We start from the raw sequence: 19062 nt of genomic DNA, 5'->3' as shown, positions 1-19062 counted from the left end.
CTTAAGAAGGGCACCTGAATGGTAAAAAGTCTCAACTCTGATACCAGGTAAAGGGACTAGAGTTTGGAGAAGAATAAACAGTGGGAGCATGATAGTTGTCTTCAAATATTTAAGATTTGTCGCATGGAATCTACATATATTTATAAAATATCTGTCCTTTGTAAAGCACAGTGCTATTAGAGATACAAATTAGTGTACTCAAGATACAAATACAAAAGTGTAAAAGCCCTTGCCCTCTAGAAAGGGGGGAAACATGTAATATTCATTCTTATATACATACACATATATAAAACATGTGTACATGTATATGTGTTAATATATATGTATATGAGTCTTTGTATGTATATCCAAAAACTGAATAACATACATTTGAATTATTTTAGGAAAATTCTAAAGATTACCTGTACAAATATTAGACACTAAGATACCAGATACTTGCAGACTCACTCAACAAAATTGACTTCTAAGTGTTAAATTGTACATGTTCATTCATTAAATATAAAATATCATGTTCTTTTCTCTAGGTAGGTAGGATCAGAATCTTGAAGGAAACTGAGGATTCTAAGAGTCATTTATGAGAAGAGAATTAAAGGTAAAGAAAGGAATGCAAAGGCAGAAAGTATGTCAGGATCAGCAAGTCATTATGTCAAAACTACATAGTGTGTGGAAGCAGTGATGAGGGTGATAATGGTAATGATGATGATGATGACAATGACGATAACGATGACTGGAAGGGTCAGATTATGAAACCCTTTAAATGTCAGAATTTTTATTTCTATCTATATGAAATGAGAACTACTTAATTTTATCGAAAAGAGAGTTGATATGAACAAATCTCTGTGTTAGGAAGATCAATATTTTGGTATTGGGAGTTGGATTAGACTAGGAAGAGACGCCATTAGATAGGGACTCCAAAGCAAAGGTTGTAACAACAATACAGGCAAGAGAGATGAGGGTTTGAATTAAGGTGGTAGCCATGTGAGTAGAAAGAATGGGATATATGCAAGAGATGATGTGAAGATTAAAATAAGGTAACTAACTCTATCAAAATTGATTATCATACAATGTTGCTTTTACTGTATATAATGTTTTCCTGATTCTGCTTATTTCACTCAGCATCCAAACTAGGAGAACACTATACAAAGTAACAACAACATTGTGTGATGTTCAACTTTGATAGATTTAGCTCTTCTCAGCAATAAAATGATCCAATATAATTCTAAAAAAAATTATGATGGAAAATATTATCCATATGCCCAGAAAGAACTGTGGAATCTGAATGCAGATCAAAGCATACCATTTTCATATTTTTGGCTTTGTTTTTTTTTTCTTGTGATGTTTTCCTTTTGTTCTGATTCTCTCTCTTTTTTTTTTTTACAATAGGACTGATTTAGAAATAAGATATGATTGTACATGTGTAATTTATAATTGATTGCTTGCTGTCTTACAAAGGAATGAGGGGAAAGAAGAAGAGGGGGGAAAATGGAATTCAATATTGTATAAAGGTGAACTATCTTTACATGTCGTGGAAAAAATAAAATACTATTAAGTAGAAAAAGAAAAAGGAAAGAAAAACCTACAAAGACTTTGCTGATACAAAGTGAAATGTACTATCTACAAAGTAACAGCAATATTGTAAGATAATCAACTGTAAATGACTTAGGCATTCTCAGCAATACAATGATCCAAGACAACTCTGAAAGATTTAATAATTTAAAAAAAAACTGCTTTCCATATGCAAAGAAAGAATTGATGGTGATTGAATGCAGGTTAAAGTATACTTTTATAACTTTATTTTTTGAGGGAATTCTTTTTGGTCTTTGTTTTCCTTCACAATATGACTGTTATAGAAATGTTTTGCATGGCTACATATGTATAACCTGTATTGAATTGTTTGTCTTCTCTATGAGGGTGGGCAGAGAGAAAGGAAGGGAGAAAATCTGGAACTCAAAGTTTTAAAAACAAATGTTAAAAAAAACATGTAACTGTGGGAGTTAGAGTGAGGGTGGAATAAAACACTAACTAAATGAAAAGAAAATTTACAATTAAAAAATTACAAAAGCTTGGGCAAGTCACTTAGTGACTATCTGCTTTAGTTTGTTCATCTGTAAATAGAAATAATAATGATAAATACCCTGTAGTTTTGGGGAAGGAAAAAATGAGATGCCAAATAATGGGTTTTAGAGTTCTCAAATTGCTATATAAATGTTATCTATGTTTATTATTAAATTAAAAGACAAATTTAAAAATGACATGACTTTGCAACTGATTAGATATGTGGGAAAGCGGAGTATGAGAAATTGAGGTGGAAAACTTTAGTGAATAGAAAGATGATGATAGTCTCAATAGTAATAAAGAAATTTGAAAGAAATATGGAATGGGGGATGGGGAAGATAATGAATTCTGTTTTGGACTTGCTAAGTTTGAGAAACCTACATTATACCCAGTTTGAAATTGTTTAATTGGCAATTCATTATATAGGACTGGAGCTCTGGTGAGAAACAAGGACTTTATATATAGATCTACATGTTATGAGCACAGAGAGGATAATTGAACCCTTGGGAGCTGATGAAGTCATAAAGAGAAAAATCATAGGGAAAGGGAGAAAATGGAATTTTATTGTTCTGATTGGCCCCTAGGCAGAACTAGATTCTAAGGGTAGAGGTTACAAAGAAACATATTTAGAAGTTTGATGTCACGAAACAAATAATTAGAGCTTTTAAAAATATAACCAGGTGTATTAGGAAGTAATGAATTCACCCCACTTGAGGTCTTCAAGCAAAAGTTGGATGACAATTTGTCAGGTATATTGAAAAGGTGAATTTTGTTCAAAAATAGATTGACCTGTGATTTCTCCTCCAGTCTAGAGAATTCTTCAAAGAGTTACTTTTGGCTCACAGTCACAAAAGATTAGCTCTTTAATAGACTCCTGGGTCTAGTCAGCAGCCACTGCAGAGAGTACAGAAGCAATGGAAATAAGAAGGACCAGCTTTAATGAATGAGTGAACTATTTCAAATCAGCTCAAAACATGCCAGGAGAAGAGATTCACTTTCAGATTCCACAAAAAAAAGCACAAAAATCATCATGATGAACCGTATGTGATAGAGATAAGAATCTCTCTCTCTGGTCATTGAGAGATAGAATATGACATTCAACTCTGACTGGCGTTTTAATCAGACCCAACAAACTCAGTTCCACCTTTTTTTTTTCATAAACAGCTTCAGTTCTTTGCTATCCCACATTCCTAAATTGAAACTTCCTTTCTGCTTATTAATATTTCACCCTCTCAGTAATATGTTTTTCTTCTATAGAGGACCAAGAATGAAGTATAAACCATTAATTTCTATTCATGTAATTGCATTGTAGACAACTTATTATTGATATAAACCAATCAAACCAGACCCTTCCATTTCCCAAGTGAGTTATTCTTGTTGTCATTAGAAAATTAATCAAACAAATCCATAATACTCATCTTTTACCTAACTTGATATATGCATGTGTTTCATAACCCAGTGCAACCATCTTTCTCTTTGTCTCTCTTTGCACCTGGTTACAGATTGATGCAGGAGGCTGACTTGGTAAGATTCACCTCAGATATTATAGGTCGGGGTTAAGTTATTGATTATTAAGTGATGGTGGTAGTTAAATAACAGCAATGAAATATGAAGTAGCAAATTTACACATTACAGGTAGAAATTAGTTTCTCTACTGCCATACAACTTGGACAATTCCTCTAGAGCTTGGCACTTCTGCTGAAAGTGAAAAGAAAAATTCTTGAAGACCATATGCCCATAATTTGACTTCAGTGGTTGGATGAAAGCATGTCACAGGGATCACCCAGCCAAAATACAAGGCAGGAGGGAAAGGCCTGGGGTTTGGGAGTTGGAGAAGGGATAAAAATCTGAGCATTCCCAGATAACAGTTGTATGGCTTCAATTACTGCCAATTCTGAACTATATGCTAGAAATTTCTACATGAAAATTCAAATTTAAAAAACTCAAGTCATCTATCAGGAGGTTAAATATTTTTCTTTTTCTATTACATTCATAGTCCTAGCAAGATATATGAATGTGTTTGCATCCTATTTTGGGGGGAAATTTTAGGTATTGAGTAGGTGAATCACATAGATTCCAAGGATATGCATTTTTATAAGTTTGTAGATGAAGAAAGGATATCTTGGTTTTAAATGGAAATTAGAAGCAGCCTTAATGATCTTTCATTCAACCAACAGAGTTGAGTAGGATCACACACACCTGGGCCATTCTACTAAAGCCAGACAGATCAGACTCTGATCATTGTCCAGGACTCTGTCCCTAAGCTTAGTCATCCAAAACATAAGTCAAAACACAAGAAATACTATTCTTGCAGTCAAACTATTCACTGCTGAAAAAATAATACTAAGTGAGAAATTGAAGCCCTAAGGAGAGCAACACGCTAACAGAACCACAGTCTGACTCCAGGTCCCAAATGTCAGTCGGCAGCCAGAGGATGCAGTGCCAAGGGGCTGTGTGCCAAATTATAACCAGATCTCAGACCTATAGTCCAAGTATTAAAGATGCCCTGAGATTTGGGCAAACCTGACTAATGGAAAACATATGGTAGGTTGTGTTTTTTTTTTTTCTTTTTACTCTAGAGTTTCCATTTTTACTTCAGTCAGAGAAAGAGCTCCTGGAGTGCAGGGATGGGATTGCCTGAGGCATGAGATCATGTAGCACTGACTGAGGCTTTAAATGTGAACTAGAAAGGAAGATTCCCAGCTTCTCTAGGCCCAAATGAGGCATCACTCTGTTGTCTTAAGCTGCAAAGTCTGCTCTAGGGTTCAATGTTAAAATTCTTCAGCTAACCGATCAACTTCTTCCTGCTCCCCATGAGCTTAAAATTTGAGAAGTGAAACTTAACATTTCACCTCTACAGGGGGGAAGTGAAGGAACAGTCCTCTTTTTGTCTGGTTAGTCTGAGGGTGCTCTGGATGGTATTTTGAGACCCGCCATCATGAAGATTTTTATGACTCCGTTCGTTGCATTGGTTTTGTTATGTCCCAGCTGCAGCAGCAAATGGACCACACACACTGCTTGCAAGGATGACAAATTGGAATTGCTTTACCAGAGTTGCGGTGAGATATTTAAAATCATCCATTTGTGTTTATGGTAAAATTAAGGCTGCCAATAAAAGGAAGTAAATTCTTAGTGAGAGAAGGGGGTGAGTGCTATCACCAAATCCTTTTTTCCTACTGTCTAAACAGGTCTCATTCCTTTGAGAGGAAAGAAAAGGAGAGGAGGAAAGGAAAGACGAATGAGGAAGGAGGAGAGGGACAATGAAAAGGAATAGTAGAGAAGAGAGAAAAAGGTGGAGAAAGAGTAAAGGAAGAAAAGAAAGGAGAAGATGAGGAAAAGAAGAATAGAAAGGGAAGATAGAGGAAGAGGAAAGAGAGGGAAGAGAGAGATCCTTTTACACAGGAATTCTCAAAGAAATAAAATTCATCTTAAAAAATATTTGCTTATTATATTAAAATATGGAAAGGCACTCATAACCTAATTCAAAGACAATTTAACAACAGAAGATTGTATAACTGATGTTTTTCAAGTTTATTAGCTTTGTAGTTTTTTGTGTAAAAATATCATTTTTCCTCCACATTAATAATCATTCCAAAAAGAATGAAAGAGTCTACAGATTCCTTCCCTCATAACTAACAATTCTGGAGCTTAATGTAGGACAAGATCTCAGTAGATATTGAATCTAATGCTTCCCACACTCTTTGTTGGGCTCTCTAAAAAGATTGAAGAAAATCCCCTCCAGGTTGGCCTGGGTGGAAGGGAGTTGGAGGGTTTTTTCATTAAGCCAGTGCAACTTGGTTCCACCTAAGATGACATACAAAGCAGGATGGGCAGATTTTCTTGGTTGCTTTTGAACTCCTGATGTAATTAGATCAACAAAATGAAATTTTAATGATTCTACTATCTAAAAGATCATGGAGTTGAATTATTTGCTGCATATCCAGGACATAGTTTAAACTGTCTTTCTTTTTTTTTTTTTCTTTTTTATCCTACCCCAAAAGGAGAGGAACATTAGGTTGACACAAAAGAAATTACAAATGTTTGAATGCCAAAATATTGCCTTCTTTGCTGCTTGACTTCACTGTGACATTTATCACTTTTTATATCTTTTTAGTAGGACAGATGGGATGTACCCCTAAGTATCCCTTTCTTTTTATGTACATGAAGAGACAACAATGCTGGAAACAAATGAGCAGGCCAGAAATTTTTTTGTCTAATTCATCCTTATCTCAAAGATTCTTCTAAACTTTCTTATCTGTAAAATAGTACTAATATTAGCACCTACCTCACGGTGTTGTCCTAAAGACCAAATAAGAGAGAGAGAGAGAGACAGAGAGAGAGAGAGAGAGAGAGAGAGAGAGAGAGAGAGAGAGAGAGAGAGAGAGAGAGAATTATATATTATATTAGCTATTATCAATATTAGGAGTCCCATAGTTATCCTGCCTCCCAGTCTCCCAGTCTTTGCCTTTTTATTCTCACGTATTCCTTGTCAATGGAATTGACTAATTGCCTTGAGGTATTAGGAGAAAGTGGAGAAAGCAGTCTCAGACTTATTCTACTCAGAGAGTAGACAACCATCCATCCATAACCATCCATCCATTTTGGCCAACAGCAAGATACAGTTGGGAAACCTCCTCTTGTGAGCCAGGATATTGGCCAGAATAACAGAGCTTAGAGAAAGGAATTCCTCTAGAAGGATGATTTTGTAAAACAAGAAGTTTTGCCCCAACTAGTAGTTCTGATTTGGGCAAAACTTGGTCTTGAGTAGATTCTAAATTCCTAACTGACTGTGAAACAACTAGGGCAAAATTCAGTAAAGGAATTAGGTTTGTTTCCCAGCTTTACTATGTGATGCTGGGCTGATTCTTGACTACTTTATCTAGATTTTTCTATTTTTCCAGCATTGGGAGCAGTGGAATAGTGTGGTCTCAGAACCAGGAAAGTCTCTGTTCAAGACCACCTCTGACTATGTGACTATGGGCAAGCCAAGAGAGGTAGTTCTCTAAAGCTGATTCATATTGGGAGAGGGAGTTTCTTCCCTGAGGTATATACTACTGAAGTTCACCAAGGACAAGGCAACAAGAATTCATTAAGTGCTTACTATGTGTTGGGTACTGTGCTAACTCCCTGCCTTCAAGGAGCTTATAGTTTAATGCCAGAACAGAACAATAAAAGAGGAGCAAAGATTAGGAAGATGAAAATATGTATCTGAAAATATGGTAGCAGTCTGAAGAGGCAAAAGCATTTCAAGGAAGGGAATAAATGTGGTTAGTCTAGGCCCATTCAAAAAATGGAAATCCTCAAAACATATGGCAAGCATTGTTGTTTGCCTTTCATTCTGGAAGAGAATCAAGGATACCAATGGGACAAAGGGGTTGGCATTGGTGAATAGATGTTCCAGGGTGAAAAGTACCTGGCACCAAGGGAAGACCTTAAATCTTTTTCAGGAAAAAAAAAAGATTTATAAGCATACTTCTTCAATCTTGTGTTTGTCAAACAAAAATTTAAATCTAAAAATAATGATTAAATTTATGGAATTAAATTTTATCATATTAGCTTCTAGGAGCACTGTGGTGTAGTGAATAAGAATTGACCTCAGAGGCAGAAAGATCTGGGTTCAAACCTCACCTATGACACATTCTGAAAAAGTTGTTTAAACTTAGTATCCAACAGATCCTATGATGTTCATATCATTTTCTACTGCCACCTGAATCAGTTTAAAAAGTAATTGGGAAATGTTTAACAAAATAAATAACAATATAATAAAACACAGATAATGCTACAATTTAAAATTAAATCAATATGGAGCCAGCAAAGATCTTTATATATGGATTGGTAGTCTCTGTTTTTATTGGAGTTTGAACAGCATCCTTCTAAGCAATGCTCTAAGACTGTAAATCACACAAAAAAATATAATAATAGAGGAATTTTCCTCCCTTAATGCAAATCTCTACTCTAATGAAATCACAGGCCAGTTTCTAAATCCTGTAGATTGCCAGAGTCCTCTTAAACTATTCTCAGTAAACTATCTCAAGATATTTGGATTAAAATGGTAACAGAAAGGTTTTATTTCCCATTACTTAGCAAGAAATAATGAGTATAAAATCCTAAGTTTAAGAACTATAACACCACTTCTAAAAGGACCCAGGGCCTTGTGTTTGTGTTTCTCAAAGGGATAATATAATATGCTTTGGTGCTTTGGAACCAAGTGAATAGACCCAAGAGAACTGATTGATTGTTAAATGTTTAGTATAAGCATTTACATCTCAGAAATCGGTAAATGTTATACAAATCAGTGCTTGATTTATTGTTTTATTGATTGTCTAGGTTTATGAAAATGATGGAAAATATTAATAATGCAGATATAACTTAAAATATAGCAGGCAAACTTTTTTTTTGAGAGCCAGTTGTTAAACATTTACCAATATACCCTAGGGTAATAGAATTATAAGATCACAGTTTTAAAACTAGAAAGAAAACTTCAGAGACAATCTAGTCCATTCTCCTCATTTTATAAATGAAATAGAAGCCAAATGGTGTTAAATGATTTGCCCCAAATCACACAGATTGTGACATATTTTGAACCCAGATTATCTGACTCCTAAGCCATTACAGGATGTTTCACTACAAAGGACCGAATTTCCACATAGATTCCCAATTACATATTCCATCTTAGCTCTACCACAAACTCATTGCATGACTTCAAGCAAGAGATTTCATTTCTCTCAACCTGTTTCTTCATTATAAAAAGATTCATTTTTAAGTTTATTGCTAATTTATAATAAATGCTCTAGTAGTTAATGTTGTTATACTATAAAGATCCAGCATGGGAAATGGGGCCAATGATGGAAATGCCAGAGACAAGAGTAAAAGGATGTGCAGAATAGCAAGATAAAAGAGACAGAGGACTCCAAGTAGATTTGATCTAGACCATAAGATTGTATTGATCTAAAAATCTTAGGGAAGAAAGGAACAATCATACTTTGTTTACATATTGCTTTGTGGTTACAAAATACACTCACAATTATAATGCCATGTCATCTGCCTAATCACTCTGGGAGAATAGAGTTGCAAGCATCATTCTCTTTATTTTATAAATAAGGAAACCAAGGAGGTTGTAGAGCAATAAATAGCAAACAGACCCAGGATTTGAATGCAAGTCTTCTGACTCCAAATTCAATCTTTCCCCCCACTTTACCATGTTGCCTCCCTCACAAGAGGTAGAGCTTTCTGGGGGGAGGGAGGGAGAGAACACTGGAAAAGCTTGTTGTGAAAAAGGATAGAAATAATTATCAATGTTTGATGTACTTGGGAAGTAGATGGAGAGAAAAGTAAGATTAAATGATGACTATGGATATTAATAAGGCCAATTGGTCAGTAGAAGTATAGTATGGGGCTTGGAGACAAAGAATATGCCATGAGTATGCAATAATATTAAGACAGAAAAAGTTTAATAAACATGCTGATCATTTGTACATAGTTAATTAACAAGCAAAAGAAAAAGTTATCAAGTGCAGTTTTTTATTTACTCAAAATATGAAATGATAACATAGAAAAGGGCTTTGTGAAGTTTCAATGGAAACTATGAATACCATTCACTTCTTTACTCAGGAGATAAGAAGAAAGGTGAACATATGGTACTTGTTCAAAGGTGAGAAAGTTCTCCAACCAATGCAATAGAAAAAGGAGTCATGATAACAGTCTTCTGATGCATCAGTTCCTTTCTGATCTGGTTAAAATATGAATTCCTTTTAATACCCTAGCTATAGTCTATAAAAAGGTTTCAGCCTTCAGAAACCTCCTGTCTATTAGTAGACCGGGCATCTTAAGGAATGGTCACCATAAATACATGTTGACACAGGAGTCTAGGATTCATAAGAGTCTAGGATTTCTGCAGTTGAGGAATTCCCTCCAACAATGCAGACCCCAATCATTCATGCCTGCCTATTTCATGCAGCTTTCGTCAATGATCTCTCAAAAATGTATTACAGGATGTCTTCAGTTTCTCATATTAGGAGAGTGGCAGTGGAGGACACTAAATAGATATTCTCTTGTCATATGATCACCTCATCTTCTCTTCCAACCATATAATTCCCTGATGACACCTTTTACTCATGTTCTCCTAAATTACATATATTGGAGCTCATAGTAATTGTCACTGTTACATTTTCAGAGACAATTATATTTGATTTCTCCTTTTAATTTTAATATTGAAATGATGAGCCTTTGCTTCCCAGCTTGATATCACTGATAAGACTTTGCAATTTCCCTAAAGCAATCCATCCTACTCTCTTTCTTCTTTCAAATCTGGGATTATGGTCCTTCTACATTACTTCTCCAAGATACACATTCTGATGGGCAATTTCTGTCAAGGGCTGAAAATCTGAGTTGATACACTGAGGTCGGACAACTGAGCACTTAAGGCTAATTACCAATTGGACAATACTTTATTAGCATATGCTTGGGAAATGGCCCTTCTCACTATTCTGTGCCAGCTCCATCTTTTGGTGTATATAGAGAATTATGGGAAGAATTAGGGGATGGAGTAAGACAAGCCAGAGTCACTTTGATGGTAGATAAGGGAAAATGAGGTCATAGAGATTCTGCATCCATCCAGTTTACTTCTATCCCTAAAGACCAAGAATAAAGACCTATAAGGACTTTTGCTTCTCCTGACTCTGTCTGATTCTAAGGTATGCAGGGTACTAACTTGGTCTTCACAAATTTCTATTTGTAAATAGGGGCTTACATCCAAATACGTTATTGAAATCTGGGCAAGAAACATTCTTCATTTGCTTGGTCTTCATTCTGTATGAATGAACAGGTCAAACTCTTTTAAGTGATTTCACATCTCTCTTGGAATATTTTGCAATGTTTTGTGGCTAGATGCAATCACCACAATGTCATTTACAAGCAAGAGCACATGAAGGATGCCACTAATCAGAGGGCATTGCTCTTCTACCTAAATTCTGTGCTGTATCTCCTCCATCATAATTGCAGATAGTGTCATTGAGTACATAGCTCCTTGTTTATGCTTGACCTGATGTTTGTTATCAGTGTCATTGAACAAAATTATTTCTTTTGTTATATCTTCCTAGGAATCTTGAATGATTTGCTATATGGAGACACCTTGTAAAGCACATACACACACTTCTCATGTGCACATGCACATACACACACACATACACATACACATCCTTTAAAAGTAATGCTGCTTTGTTCTACTGAATCAAATTTTGTGTTTTTTTTTAATTAAGAAGTAATAATGCACAATGACATCTTATATTCTCATATAGATTACTTGTGTCTGACCTGTGGCAGAGCATTTTGAGCTTGTATTATCCTGATCGGCCACTGTCAGACACACTAACTCGATTGTAACATAATGATGTCGTTCTGGTCCTCTTCAAAATTGCTGCTCAATTGTTTCCGTAATGTCCAATTCTTTGTGATCCCATTTTTAGTTTTTGGCTTTTGGCTTTTGTTTCTTTGTTGTTGTTTTTTGGTAAAGATATTGGAGTGGTTTGTCATTGTCTTCTCCAGCTCATTTTGTAAATGAGGAGCTAAAGACAAACAAGGTTAAGTGACTTGCCCAGGATCACACAGCTAGTACATGCCTGAGGTGGCAGGATTTGACCCCAGGAAAATGAATCTTTCTGATACCAGACCCAGCCCTCTATCCACTCTATCCACCTCATTGCCTGTATTGTCTCTTTTAAAAAAATGTTTTATTTTTAATTTATGGAATAAAATAAGCCTTCCCATAATATAGTATATTTATTCTCTATATGTTTCAGTTAATTGTGAAATGGTAAAGACTCGTGGTTTATTGTTAAATAACACCTTTACAAGCCTTCTTTTTCACTAATTAAATTCATTAAATATGCACTCAATTCATGTATAAATGACTCAGAAATAGAAGAGTAAGCACATAGAGAGGACATTGGCATTGTCCAATTGTCTTTTGTTCTTATTAAAATTTGATATTTTACCCCACACTTTTGGTTCTTTCCCCTATTTAACGTATGTATCAGTCTCTGGATACCTCAGCAATTATACTCAGATCTTTTCATCTGATCTATCTGCTTTTCTCCAAGTCATTCCTATATCCTCTAAAATTATATTTAGGACTGTGATGCTAAGGTACAACTGTGGTGATTCCAGTATCCTTCATAGAGAAAGTACTTTGTTTTTACACATCTTTTCCATTTTTTCTTCTATTTATAATATTCTTTCTGTTTTCATCCTTCAGTGCCTTTGAGATGACTTTTCCTGGTTGCATATCTTGCTAAGCAAGTTTTCTTTAGACTCATTGTATTTTCTTTTCTGTTTTATGAGATGATAGTACTCCTTATTATTCATAAATTTTTCTTACAAATGGACCTACATTCTAACTCAGTTTTGCCTTTGGCCTCTCTGTATGTTTGTCAGATATTTACTTATTTAAGATGCTTTGTAGGCTATTTAAATCTCTTTGTGGCAATTAATTTACTTTGCCTAAAATGCTAGATAAAATTATTATAATTCATATCAATGTATTTCTATTGACTTATTTTTTACATTTTAAATTATGTGTTTAAATAGTTCAGCGTTATTTCAATTATAATGTTACATATTTTTCTAATTCTTCTTTGTCTTAATAATTCTGAACTTGGCTTTGATGAATTGTTCATCTGATTCTATATAGAAAGCTACACAGGATACTTCCTACTTAAATCATAAGTTTATTCCTATCCATAAAAATATAGTCTAGTTCATTCTTTATTGGGCCATTTAATTCTCATTATTTCCAGAATCTACTACTTCTGCTTATTGTTGTTGTTGTTGTTGTTTTTTCAAAGAAATATTGTAGAGGTCTGAGGCTTCTTTGTAATCTACAAAATCTTTGACTTCTCACTTTCTATACTTTTGAATTTTATTTTCAATATGTTCCTCCCCACTCTCACCTATTTTCACCTGTGCACTCGAAGCCACCAAGTGTCAGAATATATGTTGATTTGGTTTGGAGAGTCTTGTCCAAGTTTTCATAGAATTACTCCACTTCTTTGTAGTCAGCAACCAATTTTTGTGCATAATCTGAAATTTTTATAAGTCTTTTTGAAAATATTTATAATTAGTTCTGCAATATCTGATAACCAAATATCCCTTGAAATAATGTCTCTAGTTGCCTCTGGGCATATAGTAAAACCCTCTTTGCCAATTTCTTTTTTTGCCTCCCCAAAAAGTATGAGCCAATTCTTCTACAAAGCTACAACTTTCCTTCTGTTTTTATAAAAAAGGAATTGATACAATTGATTATGATTCTTTTTTTTTTTTCAAATAATACATTCTCTCTTTGGTCATTGGACAAAGATTTCATGTTTTTAAAAACAGCCAAATTCTTGTTTATTGACAATCTAGAAATTGTTTGATTCATAGCATCCTCATTTTCCTATCTTTCCTCCACTGCAGAAGAAGAAAGGGGCTCATAAAACTAAGGCACATTGATTTTTTTCCTTTGTTTCATGAGTTGCAAATATCAGTAATGTGCCTATCTGTAGTTCGCTAGTTTGTTCCTCAGAAAACAGACTTGGTCTTTTTTCTACAGTCATACCTCAAGCCTTTCCAAAATGCTAGATCTCAGAGTTTACATTCTACTACTGAAGTTTTAAACAAACCAACATTCATGTCATGATGAGACAATGAGAGAAAGACTTTGAGGAAGAAAGAGTGAACATGTCTTTGTCAAACTTCTTCTCCCAGCCTCCTCCCCCCAATACACACACATACACACACATACACACACTCTAAACTGTCAATAGGGAGGGAAAGACATTTGGAGATCTTTCACTAGGGAGTATACTCTGACCAATTTCTTGAGGACTAGAAATTAAGTCACCAATCTAGTCCACAAAAGCCCACTTAACCAATATTATACTTAATGTATAAATACTTATTATAGTACTATGAATATTAAAATTATCCCATATACAATAAGAAAGACTGAGGCAAAGTTCTGAGCTAATGCTACTTTATTAAAGGATCCATAGTTTCCTCTAATAAAGTGGACATCAGATCTTCATGATCTGAGATGCTTCCTCCTTCCAGGACCCTATTTTTATAGGACTAGATGTCCAGCTTCTGGAACAGCTATACTAAATATGGAATAATTCCATTGAATAAACAAAATAATGGCAGCAGGGTCATAATTTGGGTGAAGCAAGGAATGTCTTTATATAAGATATTGAGCAGAAGGAAACAGTACAAGCTATCACAATCAGTAACCTAAGTAGTCATAAATGGTCATCTGATCCTATTAGACAAGTGATTGGTCCAAAGGTACAAAAATATTTGGGGGGACTTTCCATGTAGTTGTGATCTCTGCCACATTGGGCTTGGTAACAATGGCAAGCAAAACAAGCTAACTTCCTATAGAGGAGCAAGTGAATTTAGAATCTGCAGCTTACAGCTCTGGGGCCTTATATATATAGAACTCTGATATGATTCTTTCGAATTGATTACTACTGATAGGAATAAAGTAGGGGTCCAAAATGAATTACTTTTCTCATTCCTAATAGAACATTGTTTCTATGGGAAAACATACTCCAAACTCTATCTTGAGATAATAGAAACACATTAGTCATCATCATTGTTACATGTATGTAACACTCCAAGGTTTAAAAATCATTACATATGCATATATATATATATGTATATATAATCATACTAGAACCTTATTATCCCTACCTTATAAATGAAGAAATGAAACTTAAAGAAATTAAGGGACATACTGAGGGTCATATCAATGGGTAAAGATCTAAGGAAGGATTTGAACTACCTGATTCCAAGCCCAGGGCTCTATTCACTGTCACCTGGCTGTGATATTTCCTATCAAGGATTCCACTTTATGTTAGAGACAGAAGATAGAAATTGAAAGAGCATTGCATTTGTAGTTAGTGGCCCTTAATTTGAATCCCAGCCCTTCTACCAAGCATCCACTGTGACTTTGAGTGAGGCATGTTGCCTCTTTGGACTCATCTGGAAAATGACTTAATTGGATTAGAAGACTACCCTAATAGGGATCAAATCATATCCACTCTCCCTTTTCTATACCAGACTAGCAGGAATCAGGTGCCTGAAATCAAAGTTGAAGCAGATAGGGTCCTGGATAATCTCAGTGGTGATGATAGAGCCTAAGTATATTGGAGGCACTTCAAAATAACTTGGAAGAGCTGATTATTAAATTTTCAATGTAAACATTTATACATCAGAAGTCAGCAAAAGCTACAAGTCAGAATTTGATTTATTGTTTTCTTTGTCTAGGCTTAAGAAAAGGTTGGGAAAATGTTAATAAGACAAATTAAATTTAAAACTTTGATGTATACTTTCCCCCAAAACAGACAGTTATTAAAATTTACCACTATACACTCCTATGATAGAAAAGATCCATGAAATTCCCAGAAGCTCTGGAGAGGAGATAAAAATCATAAGCATCAACATTAGTGATTTTGTTATTGTTCAGTCATTTCAATCATGCCCAACATTTCATGACTCCATTTGGGATTTTCTTGGCCAAGACACTGGAGTGGCTTGCCATTTCCTTGTCCAGTTGATTTTCCAGATGAAGAAACTGAGGCAAACAGAGTTACTTGCCTAGGATCACATAACTAGAAAGTATCTGAGGTCAGATTTGAATTCACATTTTCCTGATTCCAAATCCATCATTCTAGCCATTATATCCACATCTTTCTTTCTTTTTACATATGTGAAAATCAAGGCTCATAGAAGTTGTTATTTGTCCATGATCACAAAACTAATAGGTGCCAAAGATGGGATTTGAATATTGGTCTTCTTGACCCACATAAGTAATAGGAGAGTCAGAATAGCCTTTTCTATCATGAGGCAAATCAGGATTGTTGAAAATTACAGCAGCAGAACATAAACTCTGATAGTTTCTACAATCATAGGATTAGAACTGAAAGGAACTGCAGAGATAATTTAGAATTAATTTACAGATGAAAAAACTGATACCTATATCCAAGGTTATAAATAGCTAGCTAGTATTAAATCTGATATCTGGATACAGCGTTCTGATTTCAAATCTAATATTCTTTTCATTATGCTATTTTATAAATCAGGGAAATGAGGGACTAAAGGGAGGCAGCACAGGTAACTGATGAACTCTTAAACCAACACATAGTTAAAACATCCAGCTGATGCCTGCCTTTTAAACTCTTCTCCCCAGAATGACAGAAGGTCCAAATTGGAAGGAACTTCAAATTCCCTCCATTTCAAGAATCCTTAAAATTTTTTTGGAGTCATGGACTTTTTCAGCAATTAGGTGAAACTTATGGATTCTTTTTCAAAATTCTCTTTTTAATTGCATAAAAGAAAACATTTAGGATTACAAAGTTAATCAATAATTAAAATACAATTATCAAAATATTTTTAAAACAAATTCACTAAATCCAAATTTAGTACCTCTGTCCAGTTCAATCTATACTCTCTATTGTGTCTAGTTTTCCTCTATAACACACTGGATAAGTGGTCATTTAGTTTTTGCTCAGTGACTCCTACCAGAGGAGTGTTACTACTTTTCATATTGGATAGCTCAAATTATGAAAAGATTTTCCTAACATTCAGGCAAAACCTATCTCTGCAATTTCAACTAATTATTCAACTTATTCAACAACTAGAATCAAGCAGGACAAATTTAAGCTGTGGCACACAAAAATACCCTGAAAACATCTGAAAATGTTTTCATGTACCCCCAAAGTTATCTCTTCTTCAGGGTTATCTCCTCAACTTGAGCCTCATTTGGCATGAACTTAAAGAGTTTTTACTATCAACCATCTCCAGTTTACCAGCTACCATCCTAAAATATGATACCCAAAGCTAAACACGATAGTATAGATAAAATATGACGGGAGAGATACTCAGAACTGCTATTATCTTTCTAGCCCTGGATGCCATTCTTCATTTAATGTGGCCTAAGACTAGTTATTTGGGTTTTCATATCACCCTATTAATTCCTATCAAGCTTACTATAACAAAGTTTTTTTTTTTCAAGAAAAGTGATGTTTTATATATAGGACTGCTTGCCATCTAGGGGAGGGGGTGGAGGGAGAGAGGGGAAAAATCAGAACAGAAGCAAGTGCAAGGGATAATGTTGTAAAAAAAATTACCCTGGCATGGATTCTGTCAATATAAAGTTATTATTAAATAAAATTTTAAAAAAAAGTGATGTTTTGAGAAAATATCATGCCATCTTGACTTGTAAAGCTTTTGTTTTTTTTTTTTAATCCAGGCACAAAATTTAACACTTATTCCTATGAAATTTTATTTTATGAATCGGATTCACATTATAACCTGGCATCCAACATGTTCCTAGCTTTATGTCTTCTGAAAAATGTGATAAGCATATAATCTATCCCTTCATCCAAATCAATAAAAATTATAAAAAAACAGGTGGCCAATGACATCTCAATGGGGAATTCCACTAAAGAGATCCTTCCAAACCAACACGAACATAGTTTGGCAGATTCTATGTAGACAGTGGATCCAGATTGAGAAAAGCTGAGTCCATTTACTTTTGGTGTGACTGTAGATAAATAACAACCCTATCAGAAAAAAAAAATAAGGTAAAATAATTAGTTTGACTTGATCTGTTCCTGAAGAAGATAAATATGCTGATTATTGCCTCATCTCTACAATGGAGACAATAATGCCTATTGTTATTTACCTCCCAGGCTCATTGTCAATTTCAGATAAGATCACATACAAATGAAGTGTTTTACAAAAATGAAAAAATGATTCATTATGTACAGCAAGATATAAGTTCTTTGAAGGTACATATATTTTATTGGGGGAGGGGAGGTTGAGGTTGCTAATGCCGTTTTTTTTTTTTTCCTTTCTTTTTTTTTGTTAAAGCTTTTTATTTACAAAACATATGCATGGGCAATTTTTCAACATTGACTCTTGTAAAACTTTTTGTTTCAAATTTTCTCCTCCTTCTCCTCACCCACTAGTGATGGTAGGTAATACATGTTAAATATGTTAAAATATGTGTTAAATTCAATATATGTATACATATTTATATAGTTATCTTGCTGCACAAAAAAAATCTGATCAAGAAGGAAAAAACTGAGAAAGAAAACAAAATGCAAGCAAACAACAAGAAAAAGAGTGAAAATGTTACGTTGTGGTTCATAATCAGTTCCCACAGTCCTCTCTCTGGGTAGATGGCTCTTTTCATCACAAGATTATTGGAACTGATCTGAATCATCTCATTGTTGGAAAGAGTCACATACATCAATGTTGTTGTTGCTGTGGTCAATAATCTCCTGGTTTTATTCATTTCACTTAACATAAGTTCATATAAGTCTCCCCAGGCCTCTCTAAAATCATCCTGCTGATTATTTCTTATAGAACAATATTATTGTTCATTCATATACCATAACGTATTCAGCCATTCTCCAATTGATGGGCACAAACTCAGATTCCAGTTTCTTGCCACTACAAAAAGGGCTGCCACAAACATTTTGCATATGTGGGTCCCCTTTGCTCCTTTAAGATCTCTCAGGAATATAAGCCCAGTAGAAACACTGCTGAATCAGAGGGTATGCTCAGTTTGATAACTTTTTGAGCATAGTTCCAAATTGTTCTCCAAAATGGCTGGATTTGTTCACAATTCCACCAAAATGTATTCATATCCTAGTTTTCCCACATCCCCTCCAACATTCCGCATTATCTTTTCTTGTCATTTTAGCCAATCTGACGGGTGTGTAGTGGTATCTCAGAGTTGTTTTAATTTGTATTTCTCTGATCAACAGTGATTTAGAGCATATTTTCATATGACTAGAAATGGTTTTAATTTTTCATCTGAAAATTTTCTGTTTGTATCCTTTGACCATTTATCAATTGGAGAATGGCTTGAATTCTTATAAATTTGAGTCAACTCTCTTTATATTTCAGAAATGAGGCCTTTATCAGAATGCTTAAATATAAAAATGTTTTCCCAATTAATTA

The 19062-nt window shown here is 34.5% G+C and overlaps 1 protein-coding gene and 1 long non-coding RNA gene across 2 annotated transcripts in view; one reads left to right on the top strand and one right to left on the bottom strand.

Annotated features, from left to right (window-relative positions):
- LOC127544204 (uncharacterized) overlaps nucleotides 1–19062 on the bottom strand; it is a 106744-nt gene that overhangs the window by 33713 nt on the left and 53969 nt on the right. The window lies entirely within an intron of this gene.
- Nucleotides 4935–19062, top strand: part of LY86 (lymphocyte antigen 86) — a 136249-nt gene continuing 122121 nt past the window's right edge. The window contains exon 1 of the mRNA XM_051970732.1: nucleotides 4935–5114. Within this exon, the coding sequence (XP_051826692.1) occupies nucleotides 4994–5114 (121 nt within the window). The 5' untranslated portion in view covers nucleotides 4935–4993. The remainder of the gene's footprint in view (nucleotides 5115–19062) is intronic.

This window comes from Antechinus flavipes, chromosome 1, assembly GCF_016432865.1.
Source record: "Antechinus flavipes isolate AdamAnt ecotype Samford, QLD, Australia chromosome 1, AdamAnt_v2, whole genome shotgun sequence".
NCBI classification, from domain to species: domain Eukaryota; kingdom Metazoa; phylum Chordata; class Mammalia; order Dasyuromorphia; family Dasyuridae; genus Antechinus; species Antechinus flavipes.
The sequence above is the reverse complement of the archived record's forward strand: the minus strand, read 5'-3'. Positions and strand labels throughout refer to the sequence as shown.